Here is a 16,165-nt window from a genome sequence, read left to right on the forward strand (position 1 = left end):
TGGGTCTTGTTAGTCACATTAGCTATTATAGGAGAAGTGCTGTGAAGATTTTCAGAACTTTATCTTCAATCATTAACTCACTACAAAGCTATAAATCTGAAAAACATAAAAAATGCCCAATAAAATGTTTTTTAATTTTTTTTTTTTGAAGCTCTGTAGTGAATTAACCATAAAAGATAAAGTTCTGAAAATCTTCACTGTACTTCTCCTAGCCAATGTGAATCTAACAAGACCCCAAACAACAAAATCTGCTCCCCGGTTTCAGAGATCTATCTCATTAAATGAAAATGAAAATAAAATACATTATACATACATATTGCATACAATTAATAAATTTCTAAAAAATTGAAAATCAAGAAAGTTTACATGCCGATCTCTGTCTTGGCAAGCGTTTTTAACATTATTTGTAAGATTTTTGCTTTTTGTTTACATAAATTTCATAAATTTTGACAATTTCGGTGGTGTAGTAGTATTATACATTTATACTTCGATAATAGTACTCGTAAAAATTGTTAAGTGTACAATGCATATAGGAAATAAGTATATGAAAGTATTAGTTAAATATTAATAACTTGATTATGGTTTATCTTATTTGTTTCTGTTCGATAACTATAAATTAATGGTCTTAGATTATACTTTATATTCAACAATTATTAGACAAAATATATTTATGAATTTTCAACAGTGTCAGTACATGAGTTTGCGTGGTTTTGTAAATATCTTTATATTTTATATTTTTTAAATTAAATTGATTAGAAATCAAAAACAATGAATTGTATATTATTCAAAAATGATTTAGAATTTAATTTTAATTTTACACGTTATCATAATTTTAAATTTTTCTTATTACATGTTTTTTATTTTATACTACATATTTTGACCATTTTAACTACATATATATATATATTATGTACATATTTTTGATTTTTATTGCATATTAATCCCAGCCCTAATAGTCCTATACATAATACTGACGAGGTTTGATATAAAAATTCGAAAGTGACAGTGTTGGCGAAACGGATCTGTATACTAGTTACATTTTACAAAATGTATATGCTCTAAAGCAGCGGTTCTTAACCTGTGGTTCGCGGGTTATACTCATGTTGGGGGTCCACAGCAGCTTTAAGAATATTAAAAATATTTATTTATAATTTTAGAGTCTATTATCTAAATTATGTCTTTATTTTTGGGTTGAATCGTATATGCTTACGAATTTTTATATTTACTGCAAATATTTAGTAAACAATTAAAAAAATTAAAATTAAATCATGAACGACCTAATGAACGCATTCATTTTTCATAGAATTTGAATACTATCATTATTCAATTTGCATCTGTAGTCTGTGCTATATAAAAAGTTTTTCTTTCGTAGACAATATTATATTTTTGTTACATTATTATATTGTTTAATATTTATTTATGAACTCGCTTGCGCGTAGGTATGCGTGTGTTCTTTGTGCATGCACAAGTGTGCATATGTGTGTAGTATAAATATTAATTATAATAAATGTACCGTTATACCTATATATTAAATTTAATGATTATAAGTTAAATTTAATAACGACAAAGTAAGGGTCGATCTTGAATCAATGAATATGATTAGGATACAATATTTAAACAATAACATTTTAAGATACCTAAATATATTATTAAATAAGAATAATTCACCATATTCACAGTTTTATTAGATTTTTATTTTATGAAAATTATTTGTGTTTATAGATAGTTTAATAGATACGGTATGGATCCCAATGAAAAACGGCGTTCCAGAGGTCGGGCTCGTGGGCCATCACAAGGAACTCCTACTACTCAAACAGGACAACCACAACAAGTTGGAGGACCTCGACCAGCACAGGCACCACAGTCGCAACCACAACGTCCACAACAGTTTCAAGGACCTCGACCAGCACAGGCACCACAGTCGCAACCACAACGTCCACAACAGTTTCAAGGACCTCGACCAGCACAGGCACCACAGTCGCAACCACAACGTCCACAACAGTTTCAAGGACCTCGACCAGCACAGGCACCACCATCGCAACCACAACGTCAACAACAATTTCGAGGACCTCGACCAGTACAGACACCATCATCGCAACCACAACGTCCACAACAATTTCGAGGACCTCGACCAGCACATGCACCATCATCGCAACCACCACGTCAACAACAATTTCGAGGACCTCGACCAGCACATGCATCATCATCGCAATCGCAAGTAAGATACAGGCCATGTTCATCTGATCCAACGCACGGATTTCAAGCCAGAAATTGATTTTTAAATTAAAAATAATTTAAAAAAATGTATTTTATTTAGGTTGAACAAGTAACGGGTGGAATGAGAAACTTGACAACAGGTACAGCTTACTTAAATATCTTATATGTTTCAAGTGTACGATAGTTAAAAAATAAAATTCAATAAAGTTAACATTTGGTAACTAAAAGTATAAGAGATGGGAATGTAATGTTGAGATATCAAAAATCTTTTGAATAATTTAAATGTAATATTTTTTTTCATATATACATAAACATATTTTTTATAATTAAATTGGCTTAAAGTTAGCGAATTATAAACTTTAATAACTATAACTATTATCATAATAATATTGTAGTAATTAATACTAAATCATTCTTTACAAAATATAAGTTATTTATTTTTTCGTCAATCAAATGTAATTTGACATTTAACATGTAATTTTATCAACCACAAATTAAAATTTAAAGTTTTCATTCAGGCTTTTGTATTTGGATAATTAACTTTGTGCAAATGATTTGACTTGTTGAAAACATTATAGTTTTTTTAGACTTACCAATTAGAAGTGGACAACAAGGTAGATACTAGGTATAATATTAGGAACTTTTATTTTTAGAGGTTAAGACAATCAATAAGTACCTACCTACTATTGTTTTTGAATTATGTTATCAATTTAGATACAAAATTGTTAGTAAAGGCTAGTACTGCAAATCATAATTACCCATTTATGTAATTGGTTTTAGAGAACCAGTTGATAGTTATATTTTTACCATTGGTTATTTATAATTGGACAAACCTATTGTATATTTTATATGTTTTGAAATAGATAAGATTAAAAACTTCTTTTTTTTTAAACAAAAAGAAAAGTACCTATTTATTATTAATTTATCATTGTTTTTAAGATATAATGTACAAGAGTTCTTTACACTGTGTAATGTATATAATTATTAATTTTAAAATTAATAATAATAAACATAATATGATTGAAAGATCAATTTTAAGATGGAACTGTATCTTTTATTTTTATACAGGGTGATTTTTTTATCATAAAATACTCATTATTTCAAAAATTATTCATGTTTTTGAAAACATTTTTTACATAGTTTCAAATTGTTGAAAAGGCTACATTTTTAATAAACAAATTATATTTTTAAATATTTTTTTTAAAGTTTTTTTACGTTTTTGAATGACAAAATAGAGTTTTAATTTCATATTCTAAAGCAGAATAATTTTCTGAATATTTTGATACATAAAAATCAAATTTAGGACGAGTAGTTCATGAGTTATAAGTTATACGCATTTAAAGTTTAGACAAGCGGAGTAGTGGACAAACATTTTCTGGGGTAACCCCGTACCACTCCACTCCGCGTACCTAAACTTTAAATACGTATAACTCATAACTCTTAAAGTACTTGCCCTAAATTCGATTTATATGTATCAAAATACTTAGAAAATTATTCTGCTTTGGAATATGAAATTAAAACTTTATGTTGTCATTCAAAAAAGTAAAAAAACTTAAAAAAATATTTAAAAATATAAATTTTTAATAAAAACGTAGTGTTTTTAACAACTATGTAAAAATACGTTTTCAAAAACATGAATACCTTTTGAAATAATGAGTGTTTTATGATAAAAGAATCACCTCGTATAAGAACTTTTTCAAAATATAATGTCTATTTTTTTTTTTACTATTTTTTTTTCTATAGGGTCAGGTGTACCAGAATTTGTTAAGTTAAAAACAAATTATTTTCCAATAACATCTTACACAGATTGGACCTTGTATCAGTATCAAGTAGAATTTCAACCAGACTGTGAAGTGAAACGCATCAATAGCGCGCTATTGAGGGTACACCAACAAGTTTTAGGATCATACATTTTTGATGGACAAATGTTGTATAGTAGCACAAAATATAAAAAAAATGTAAGTTTTTTAAAATAAATTATTTGTATTAATTTATATTTTAAAAGTAATAACAAATTAATTTTTATTTTAGCCTAAAGTGTTGTCATCAAACCGATATGATAACCAAATAATATCAATTAAAATAAGATTTACTAAAGTTGTTGATAAGGAAAGTAATACCATGATACAATTGTTAAATATATTGTTACGAAAATGCATCAGAAGTTTAAGCCTACAACAAGTTGGAAGACATTACTATGACGAACAAAGAAAAGTAAAAGCTTTTACAAATCTTATTGGTATTAGGGATTCTAAGTACGACTCATCTATTTTTGGGTTATACTGAAAAACAAAATAATAGTAATTTATGTTATAAAAAAAGATATTGTACCTGTATTTATAATTAGTCTAAAATAATATTATTACTTTAGGATTATTTAAATGATTATATTTTTAATTACAAAATAGGAATTAATGCAAAATACTTTTCTAAAACCGTTGATGTACAAATATTGAATACTTAACAATTAGGTTTTTATACTAATACTAATACTTATACCTACTAATAAACGTAGTACCATATCCAAAATGTTTAACATTACATTTAAAATTTGTCTATATTTTCAGATTTGTTAAATAAAATATACTTTTTATGCTAAAACATGTTTTTAATTTATATATTATCAAATATAATACAATACGAGAAATATAGATAATAATGAGAAGAAAGGCAATCCAATGATAGGACCTCATCAATAGAACTTGATTTCACCAAAATTCTTTAGATCTACATTGTATTTATTTGTCGGTTATTACAGGTTACTTTTCCTATTTACAACTTAGAACTTTGGCCCGGTTATGAAACAACTATTGGAGAATTTGATGGTGGTCTATTATTGCGATCTGAAATTTCAACAAAAATTATGAGGACAGATACTGTTTACGATTTTTTGGTACAATGTGGACAAAATAGAAACAGAAATCTCAATTGGATGGTCAGTAATTAATATAATTATTAAATGAAAAAACTTATTTAGTTTGTTTATAAGCAAGTTACTTGTGAACAATTGAATATTTAAATTTGTCAATTAAACTCAACAAATATTTTACTTTCATTTTCTGAAAGCTTTGAACATAATTTAATTACTAACAACAGAAGAGTTATACGTAGTACTAACGTCTAGTGACATATATTTCAAACTCTTTATATTCTATAAAAGAAAAATACGTATGATTAAAAGTTATATTTTGAAAAATTGTATTAGCATTGGTTTGCATGACAAATACTATTAATATTCATATTTTATGTGTTAAAATTTCAAAAACATTTCAAAAAAATAAAAATTTGTCATCACTATTTTTGTTAAAATCATACGGTTGTTCTCACGACAACATTTGTTTTTTTTTTTTTTAACTACACGCGTAAGACAGATAATACGAGTAGGTATTACTATAATCCTGAATATTTTTGTATTATGACTATAGGTACTTAATAATATTATTATTACGTTATTATAATTTTAAAATCAACCTTAGTGTATGCTATATTTAGATATTAATATTATTATAACTGTTATCCTCGATATTAGAAACAGTAGTCACATTATCTTGCATTATGGTAAGGATGTTTGGAATAGACAATAGTAATATAATATTATTTTTTAGGAGGAATTTAAAAGTGTTGTCATGGGAAGTGTGGTTCTAACAAGATATAATAATCGGACCTACAAAATTTATGAAGTAAAAGAAAACATGAGAATAACTTCAGAATTTTATAAAAAAGATGGATCAACAATAACATATGAAAACTATTATAGAGAAGTATGTTATCTATGATTTTGTATAACTGTAGTTTCTATATTCAAGCTCTTTTCTAAGCATGCATGTATTTTTTTATTTTTAGAAATATCAAATAACCGACCTCAACAAAACTCAGCCAATGTTGTTATCGATAAACAATAAAGCTAAAGACGAAGAAACTAAGTTTGTGTACTTAGTTCCTCAATTATGTAATTTTACTGGACTAAATGATGAACTAAGGTAATTATATTTATAGAATATACTACTTACTTATAAACAATTTACTCGAAATAACATACTTGTATACAAAAAAACTAATGTAATAATAAATTAAAAATATTAATGTTTAAAAAACAACAGAAGAACTTACTGTAATTTTGTGGGTTATTAATTTAATTATTGATTTTGTGTAGAGCAATATTATATTTACAATTATGTAATTTTTTTTGTGCTTGTATTTTTTTTATGGTAGAAAAAATTATTTCAATATTTTAATTCGAGATTAATTTCTGGTAGAAAATTGGATCTAGAGGGCATATAATGGGACGGAAGTTTAGAGAAAAAAGTCCAGTACTTACTTGATAATCTTTAAAAATTAAAATAAATTTAAGGAAACACAAGAATTTTTACGCATAAACAATTTTTGATAAAACAATTTTTTTTATAATAATTCAAATAAATAACCATTGAGGCTTGACATGTTTACCAAATATATATAGAATGATTTTTTTATCATTATACACTCATTATTTCTTTGATTACTGAATTTTTTACATTTTTTTTTTCAATATATTTTGTAGATATCTCAAATTGTATGAAATTTTATTTTTTTTTACCTTTTGTTTAATAGTAAAACCACTATCAACTTTTAATTTTCATATGGCAACTTACATTTAAAATGTAATAAATTAATAGGGCTGTTTTTTTATGAATTTTAACATTTAATTTAATATAACATTTACATTTAATAATGTAAAAATAAGTTAATTATTTTATAGTGAAAAATTGATAACATTTATAGTAATGATCTAATATCTACTTGTAAAGTACAATATAATGTTTATAATTACAGGAAAAATACTTCACTCACGAGAGACATCGCATATCATACAAAACTGAATTCCACTGCAAGAGTTAGTAAATATAATGATTTTATAGAACGGGTTCTTAATACATCCGAGGTAAATATGCTTATTGAAATGTTTATGAAGAAATAAACATCACTTTAATTTTTATTGAATATTTAAGTCTAAAGAATTATTAAACAAATGGAATTTAACATTGAGTAATAAACTCATTCAACTTAATGGTCGTATATTAAAACAAGAAATGATAAAAGGAAATCAAAGGGAATGTTCATATGGACATGATGCTAATTGGACTAAAAACTTACATAATTTACCCATGTATAGAACTGTTATTTTAAAAAAATGGTTAGTAATATTTCAATCCGACAATAAGTCTGCAGTTGAAGAATTTGTCTCTACTTTACGTAATGTAGCAAAAGGCTTGAATTTTGATTTGCCACAGCCAATAATGTCAGTATTTGTTATTTATATTTTATATACTCAAATACGAAATATACTATAATGTTTGAAACATTTTTTTTTTTAGAAATGAATTTAATTTTAAAACTAATTTAGAAGCAATTCAAAAAAACTTAGAGACCATACTAAATACAGAGAATCCATCATTTATTTTATGTGTCGTTCCAAATGTGCGTGAAGATGTTTACTGTACCATAAAAAAAAAACTGTGTAATGATAGAGGAGGTAATACATTTTTGAAAATTAATTTATAGATTTTGTCATGAATTTAAGTCTAAATAATTGAATACGGGATTAGCTTCAGATTCTGATTATTCATAATTAATTAATTGGGCTATTGATATTTTATACCAATTAGGGTATAAAATAAATAGTAATAAAACGTAGTCAAGTGAGTTAGTATCTACCGCTCTGCTGTACAGTAGGTTATAAGTGGGATACTGTAATGAAAGGTAATACATTTGAATTCAATGATCTAATATTCTTGTATACGAAAAACGATTTTTAGCAGAGACGGTTAGTCAGCATAGGATACCTATGTAAATAACTATTGGTTGTAGACTTATACGGTAGCCGGCATGTTGAATTAATATTTTTCAATTGCTATTATTTTTATTTTTTTTTATTTTTTATTTATTATAAAAACTTATAAGAAAACTCATATTACATTTTCATATTCTAGAGATAAAAACATTTTCTTTATGTATAACTATAAAATAATTTGCATACTGTTGAGATTATGATGAATTTCGTCAAAATTTGAACTTTAAATGCTTATGATAAAAAAATCATTTATTTTATTCATTCATTAATATGTTTTAACTGCTACTATGATAATTTATGAGGAATCTTGTATAACATTTTCAAGCTTTTCGACTCAAAAAAATTATTGACATTCATTAAAAAAAAAAAAATTGGTGAAAATTTTAAGTCTAAGGTTAATAGTTTTTGAAAAATAATTGAATATAACATAAACTATTTACAAGAAAATATAGTCTTGTTACCATTAATTAAGGGTTAATTCGGGTTCAGAGTCCTGGATGGTAATTATATAAACATAACTTAAACTTAATACTAATGTTTTATTTTAATATCATAAAGATGCTACCGTATAAACTCAAATAATTAAAATACCTCAAAATATTTTTTTCAGTATTATCACAAGTTGTGGTATTGAAAAATGTAATGAAGAGAAATATGTCGGTGTGTACCAAAATTGTCATACAAATTAATTGTAAACTAAATGGAGCCCCATGGCGTGTCGATATCCCTGGACCTGCAGTATGATTAATTTATTATAAATTGCCTATACATTTGTTTTAGGTAAATTCAATATGTTAAGAATAATAATTTTATGATGTCTATTCTCAGAATTCAATGATGATAATTGGATATGACGTCTGTCACGATACGGTAAATAAAAGTAAATCTTATGGCGCATTCATAGCCACAATGGACACATGTTTCACTTCTTTCTTCAGCTGTGTTCAAAAACATACTAGTGGACAGGAACTTTCAACCTTTTTTTCAGTTAATACTATGAGTATGTATAAAATTAAATTATTTATTTTAAAACTAAAATTATTACAATATAGAATTTAGTATTTTATCAAACTTCGAGCAATATTTAATTTAAATTTCTCGTAATTTATAATATGTACTGATAGCAATACTAACTCATCGTTTTTAAAAAATGTATCCTTTTACCAGATAAGAAATCTCCGAATATGGTTTCTTCGTTTACTTTCGTCATTAACGCTATATAGTCGCTAATAACATGTATTGAAATTATTTATGAATTCGACATAGATACCCAAAAGTAAATATAAAAATATTATTGCACTCGTGCACTATGCTATGACGGACCATCAAGTATATATGTTATAATATAAAATACACTATAATGTTTTTTTATAATCATCTGCACACGTGACGGTAGCTATCGGATGCAACTGGCGACCAATCAAAGCATACTTGATTTCGCCTAGCCGAGTGTTGACTGTGTCGGCGGCTCGGCATGCGTGCTCGAAGAGGGTCAGGGATGTACGCAAAAAAAAGTTTTGGGGGGTGATTTAAAAATCAGTTATTGGAAAGTAGAACTTTTTTTTAATAAATATACAAAAAAAAATTTATAAAAATTAGGTATACTTAAAATACTTGTTTTAAATACAAACATTGATACAACATTAAAATTGAATAAGTAAATAACCATGCAAAAACCCAAGTATTTCGGGGGGGGGAGGGCGTTTGAACAACCAAAACAACTCTTGTGTACGTCCCTGAAGAGGGTATTCTTAAACTGATTGTAGTATACTCTATAACAGTGTTTCCCAACTTCTTTTACTCGCGGAAACTTTGCAGGAGCTTGTTTTGTGGAACCCCCATATAATTTTTCGAGCTATTCTCTGTTAGAATCATAATTCAAATCAAAAATATTATTAATTAATTTATATTTTCCCAAATTTCTCACGGAACCCTTGGCATCGGCTGACAGAACCCTTAGGTTCCGCGGAACACCAGTTGGGAAACACTGCTCTACAATATACACTTAAGACGTATCAATACATTACCTATAGCTATTACCAGGTTGTTTCATTAGGTTGAGTGCGTTTTCCTAGTACTAAAAGTCCATATAATATTTTTGAATTAATTGTATTAATGACTAATTCAGGCATTCGAATATTTAGATTCAAATAAGTCAGCTTAAGAGGTGAACCCTACCCTGACTTTTAATAACCCTATATTTTTAATTGTATTTTATGAACGTTTAGAAAAAAATTTTTATTTGAAATATTGTTTACTAAATTGACAATCATATTATTATTTCTGTACAGATTAAAAACCATAAATATTTTCAATTAGACAAAGTAATAGTTACAAAATCTTTATTCGTTGGTTACTGTACGTGACCTACATAATAAATCATTTAAAATTAAAAAAAATGGTAAATGCATATTATTTTTTTAAACCTTATAAACCTAAATAATTATAAAAAGGGTGGGCAAGTGGGTATCACTGTTATATAGTAGAGGTGGAGAGTGGGTCATTAAAATGGATGTGCTAAATTTGAATGAAATGACTGGTATCATTGTATACGAAAAAACGATTCTGAACAGAGATGATTTGTGAGTCTAGGATATATTCTATTTATAACCTATATTTAAACTGTAATATATACGTTATACATATATTTTTTTTTTTATACAAGTAATTTATTTTTCTCAACTACTGATGAAAATTTCAATTTTCTATGACTTATACTTTTTGAATAACAATAAATATTTTAAATCGTTTTAAACAGTTTTGCAACTTGTTTTGATATTTATGTCAAAAAACATATCAACTTTAATAGATTTAAAAAAAAAATAGCCCTATAAAATAAAATGTTATTTGTTTCTATATATTGTTTATTTTTATCGTCTAAAGTCTGAATATAAAATATTAATGATTTTAATGGGTGCACTACGTTGTGAAAAATATTTCAACGAATGCTCGAGTTCCGGAGCACCTCCTACTCTATGCATTAAAAAAAAAAAAAAAACGTATGTGGCAATTTTGTTAATTAAATAAAGTGCGAAAATTTATTTAGGAAAATATACTACACAGTTGCTTGAGTTGTTGTTGTTGTTGCCCCAATCATTATAATTTTTAAGTAAACCATATCAATTTAAAATTTAAGATACTTACAACAGTAGAAACATTTTTAATTTTATAAAAAAAATGATTGCTCTATCTAAAATAAATTATTAATGATCAATTTATTATGAAGTTAATTTTAAAACTTATATCTTTAATTATTTGAATATTTTTTTTTTAGAGGCTTTAAACAAATTTAGATTTAAAAATAATAAACTTCCCGATATTATCATTATATACAGAGATGGTGTAGGAGATGGGCAGATAGAATATGTCCAGAAAACTGAAGTTGATCAGGTTAAGGTTAGTATCTATATTTAAAATTAAGTTACCATGTATATTATATTATATTATACTTATAACTAAATTTAAAATAAATGATTTTTTAATAGGAAGCTTGTAAAGAAATCTACAAAGATCAAAAAGTTGGCTTGGCATTTGTTATAGTTAAAAAACGTATCAACACAAAATTTTTTAAATTTGAAGGTGAAATACATGAAAATCCACAACCTGGAACAGTTGTTGATTCTACAGTCACTGACCCGAGTGACCCGAGTGACCCGACAATGTGAGTATTTAACTAATATATAATACGTATAATTATTTTACTGCAATCTATGAATTGGACATCAAATGTTAACAATGTTGTTGTTAATTTTATTTGTCACACCTATATGACATTCTGGGAATTAAAATCAAATTTAAAAAAGTTTCATTAAATATTGATTTTTTGATTTTTTATATAGATATACTAAGTATGTACCTAACTATTGTACATATAGTAAGATCAATCTTACATACATATATTTTGTGTTTAGCCATTCCAATTATATATATTACATTTAATAATAGATGAGTTCAACTTGTTGACTGTTACCCAATGAATTCATGGAATTATAACTCATATATATTAGTTTTCAAAACGTGTTGCATATTTTTATACTATTTAGACATAGACATTATTATATTGATATTTGAAATTTTTAACATTTTTTTATTTGTTTTATTTGAAATTATTTCGTAGATAGATTTCATAAAGTTTTCAATTAAATACAAGTTATCCATAAGTTGATCGTATAGAACTCTAAAAATTATAAGATATTTAAAAAAAAAAATGTTTTTTATTCCTGTAACTATTTTTGTTAATTATGAAAATAAAGGATCAATGATCTGATAAACACTGTGTACCTATATAATATTATAATGCTATAATGAAGCTATAGGATTCTTATTTTGTCATATTGAAATAATGGAACTTACTTACTGATACTTCTGTCACTTATAAATTTTGTTAGTACCTATTATCATTTACCTATATAAAAATTTAATTTGCACAAAATCATAAAAAATATAATATTGATTTTATCAAATCTATTTCTTTTAAATCAGATATATTTACAATTCATTTTTTTTTTTTTTTTTTTTTAATCGAATAATGAGATAATATTTTAATGCATAACAGATACGATTTCTATCTGGTCTCTCAACATACAGCACAGGGTACAGTCACACCAACTCACTATAAGGTCATTTTTAATAGTCTAAGTGAAACTATTCCACTTTCACCGATACAAATACAAAGGATTACCTATAAGTTAACACACTTGTACTACAATTGGTCGGTAAGTATTAATTGATTAATGATTAACGTTAAAATCAATTATGTATTGTTATCATTTTAATGGCCATTTTTTTTAAGGGCACAATAAGAGTTCCTGCTCCATGTCATCTGGCACACAGATTGGCATTTATGGCTGCAAAGACACTCAGGAGTCCTGTTAATCCTGCTTTGGAAGACTTTCTATTTTATTTATAGGTTTTTTACCGGTCTCGGGATATAGACTTAAATTTAATACATTTTACATTAGTATAAATATTGTTTTTTCTTATAAATCTTTCAAAATCTTTTTGGATAAGGTATATATTGTAACATTTTAGAATAAATAAAATCTTGTATAGATTGTAAAATTAAATTTAAATTATAAATTATAATAACAAATAAATTAAAAATTGTAGTAAAAAGTAGTTATCAGCTGAAGGTTTACAGCACATTAATAAGCAACAAACTGTGTAGGTGGAGGCCATTTTATTAGATATTAAAACTTTTATTAATCCATTTATAACTGTTTATTATATTTATGTATACATAATAATAATAAGTATGTACATTTTTTTAACAAATTAATATTTTAATAATAGTTAAATATCATATCATATTATATTATTAATAATATTTTCTCAAAATAAATAAATTTACTTCATACGCATTTATAGTTCTATAATTTAAGTATATATATATTTTTTTGTTTTGTGATCAAAGTGAAAAATATTTTAGTAATTAGGAACAATATTTATATAAGATATAATGTTCTAGTTTTTTGAAAAGACTTCAAACCTGATACTTATCGGTAATATTATTAATTTATGGTATAAATGTACGCTGTATAAAAATGAAATACATTTATTAAATCTATGTAAATCTATATTTTTTTTTAGATTTCAGGTCTTTTTAAGGATGTCTAAAAAATTAACAAAAATTTCCTTTATTAATTTTATATCAATTTTTTTTATAATTAATTTTCAACTATAATAAATGGTCGCGCAGACTAGGAAAATTTGATTCATAATACTTATGTCTTTGAATATTCTTTTAGGTATAAGTATCTTTGATACTTTCTTTGAATGAATATTAGAAAACATACAAACTCCTATGAGGCCCTTGCTCTAATATACCTACAATTTATAAATGATTTGGGTACAACAATTTGGATTTATTATGGGTTTTGAAATTCAACTTGAAATCTTATAACTTCTTCAATATTGGTAATATATCGTCTTGAAATTCTAGAGACTTGACGCAATTGCACCTAAATATCAAATTTCACTATCGAAATTGTACAATTAAAAAATCGACAATAGAATATTGGCTGTATTGGTCTCTAATATAGTTTAATAGTTATGTAATATATGGATAGCATTAAATACGATTGATTGAAATTACAGATTAAAGTATTACATGTTTTCAGTTTATAATTTAATTTACAAAATTACATTTTAATTTTAGTTCAACTCTTTTCCCTATGCTAGAAAATAATATGCAGAAATCAGGCAAGCAATACTGGTGAAGAACGACTTAGCAAAATTAAGATTTTATGTTGATCTTATTATGGTATTAAATTAAATACACGACCTATAACAAACACTTTAAATTTTATTATACAAAACTTATTATTTATAAAGCTTTCTGAACTCTGAAGTATTGAATAAATATTATTTAAAATTATTATAGCGTATTTACTTTCCGTTGCTTCAGTCGCTGGTTTGACATTATTGTTTAGTCAATTGTAATTTAAAATAGTTTGTTTATTTAAATAACATAGGCTACTCTTATGTAGTGTATAGAAGTGTGAGTCATGAAAGATCAATGTATCTGGTATATTTGATTATATGCTTACTGATTTGTGGCTACCCTGGCCCTCTTCTTTTATACCCGAGGTCCATAAATCAACCACGATCTCGGTATTGCGTACTTCGAAATAATATTATAATGTGATAATTATATAATAATTAGACGCGAAATATGTTCGTACGGATCGATAAGAACGACCGTCAGTATTTGCAAAATTCTACTATAGTGAAAATAAAATAAATCGTACAATTCGGTTATTCTGACATTTGTTCGTCCCGAATAATACATTTTATTTAAATGACAAATAATTAACAAAATTAATATAATATTACATATTTTATTTATTTTATTTTTTATTATTATTTTGGGTCATCTCCTTATACGATCTAGCCAGACTGGAGGGCGACTATACCTTCGTGAGGGACGGACAGTGTGACTTAGAACCTCTCAATATCACTCACAACATGACATCTCGATTTAATTATTAATTTTGCGTACAGTGCTCGATATTTTGAAATTAATTATTTATTACATACCACAGTAACATATGTGTCAGTGATCATTACGTAATCATTTTCTTTTTAAACGGTTGCCTCTTGATGTTTCGCAATTCCGCATCGCATAATGCACTCTATTCGCTTCCTGTGATTTAATAATACGATTCGCTGCCTCTGTCCTCATATCCTCGACATCAATTGTATTCTCGCCTCTCGGCTCTCGGTAACTATATTTACCAACATTCTATGTACTTCGTCGTAAAATTCATTTGTTTGTTTTACTCCGAATAATAGCATACTAGGACTTTGCCTCAGACACGACTTGCAAAATTTGACCTAACTTACATTATAAATTGTAGTGCATAATATAACATTAATTTTTTTCAGTTTCTTTTCATGCCACTGTTGTGCACGACTTGCGAATGACACGCCTATGCTACTCAACGATTTGGTCGTCATCATTGTTGTGATCATAGTTAAATAAGGGGGGAGAGGCTGTAGTCTCTTTCTGATATTATATTCAAAGTCAAAAATATAAGAATTTTAGTTTGATTTAAAAAGGTTTTTTAATATTTTAGAAAACAATTGAATAATTTATTTTGGGGGGATTTACCTCCCAGCCATCCTAAACACGCCTATGGCTGCATCCCTCGTCACTCAAATAACACATCTGCCACCGTCAAAGACCCCAGCGCCCTAAATATTATCAATAGTTATTATTATTATTTCAAATATAATCGCTTTTACTCACTCATCCGACGCCGCCATCGCCGTCGCCGGCCCGATAGCAATTTTATAATTGTAAATTTTTTATACATCTTAAAAAACTCATAACTCGCTTTAAAATAAAAATATAATAAAACGCCTATGAGATGCCCTAGATAATGTTCTTAACTTTAAATTCTATAATAGGTCACTTTACTCTAATTTGAGAAATTAATATGGTTATAGTCATTTTTATGAACGTAAAATTTGCTATGTTGCGTGAGGGTTAGAGAGAGACAACAAATACTAGGCTGGCATCCTCTTAACCAATAACCAGATTTATCGTTATTTAATAGCCAAAATATGGCAGTATAAGCCCGTTATTCGCTTGCACTGGAATGCCATTACTCAATC

The 16,165-nt window shown here is 26.3% G+C and overlaps 1 protein-coding gene across 1 annotated transcript; it reads left to right on the plus strand.

Annotated features, from left to right (window-relative positions):
* The first annotated feature begins 1,913 nt into the window (after positions 1-1,913).
* On the plus strand, positions 1,914-13,051 carry LOC113549303 (piwi-like protein Siwi). Its single transcript, XM_026950537.1, has 16 exons — positions 1,914-2,218; positions 2,318-2,357; positions 3,961-4,175; positions 4,249-4,431; positions 4,976-5,152; positions 5,823-5,978; positions 6,061-6,197; positions 7,030-7,138; positions 7,206-7,495; positions 7,572-7,729; positions 8,658-8,785; positions 8,876-9,047; positions 11,322-11,443; positions 11,533-11,708; positions 12,603-12,762; positions 12,840-13,051. The coding sequence occupies exons 2-16, from the start codon at positions 2,339-2,341 to the stop codon at positions 12,954-12,956; spliced, it is 2,319 nt and encodes a 772-aa protein (XP_026806338.1). The 5' UTR covers positions 1,914-2,218; positions 2,318-2,338; the 3' UTR covers positions 12,957-13,051.
* Positions 13,052-16,165: the final 3,114 nt, after the last annotated feature.

The sequence above is a fragment of the Rhopalosiphum maidis genome, chromosome 1, assembly GCF_003676215.2.
Source record: "Rhopalosiphum maidis isolate BTI-1 chromosome 1, ASM367621v3, whole genome shotgun sequence".
Classification (NCBI taxonomy): Eukaryota; Metazoa; Arthropoda; class Insecta; order Hemiptera; family Aphididae; genus Rhopalosiphum; species Rhopalosiphum maidis.

Excerpts from the sequence above, each read along its gene's own strand:
- LOC113549303 (XM_026950537.1), top strand. Across the intron at positions 5,979-6,060 it reads ATGAAAACTATTATAGAGAA|AAATATCAAATAACCGACCT; the intron begins GTATGTTATCTA and ends TTTTATTTTTAG. Across the intron at positions 12,763-12,839 it reads ACTTGTACTACAATTGGTCG|GGCACAATAAGAGTTCCTGC; the intron begins GTAAGTATTAAT and ends ATTTTTTTTAAG.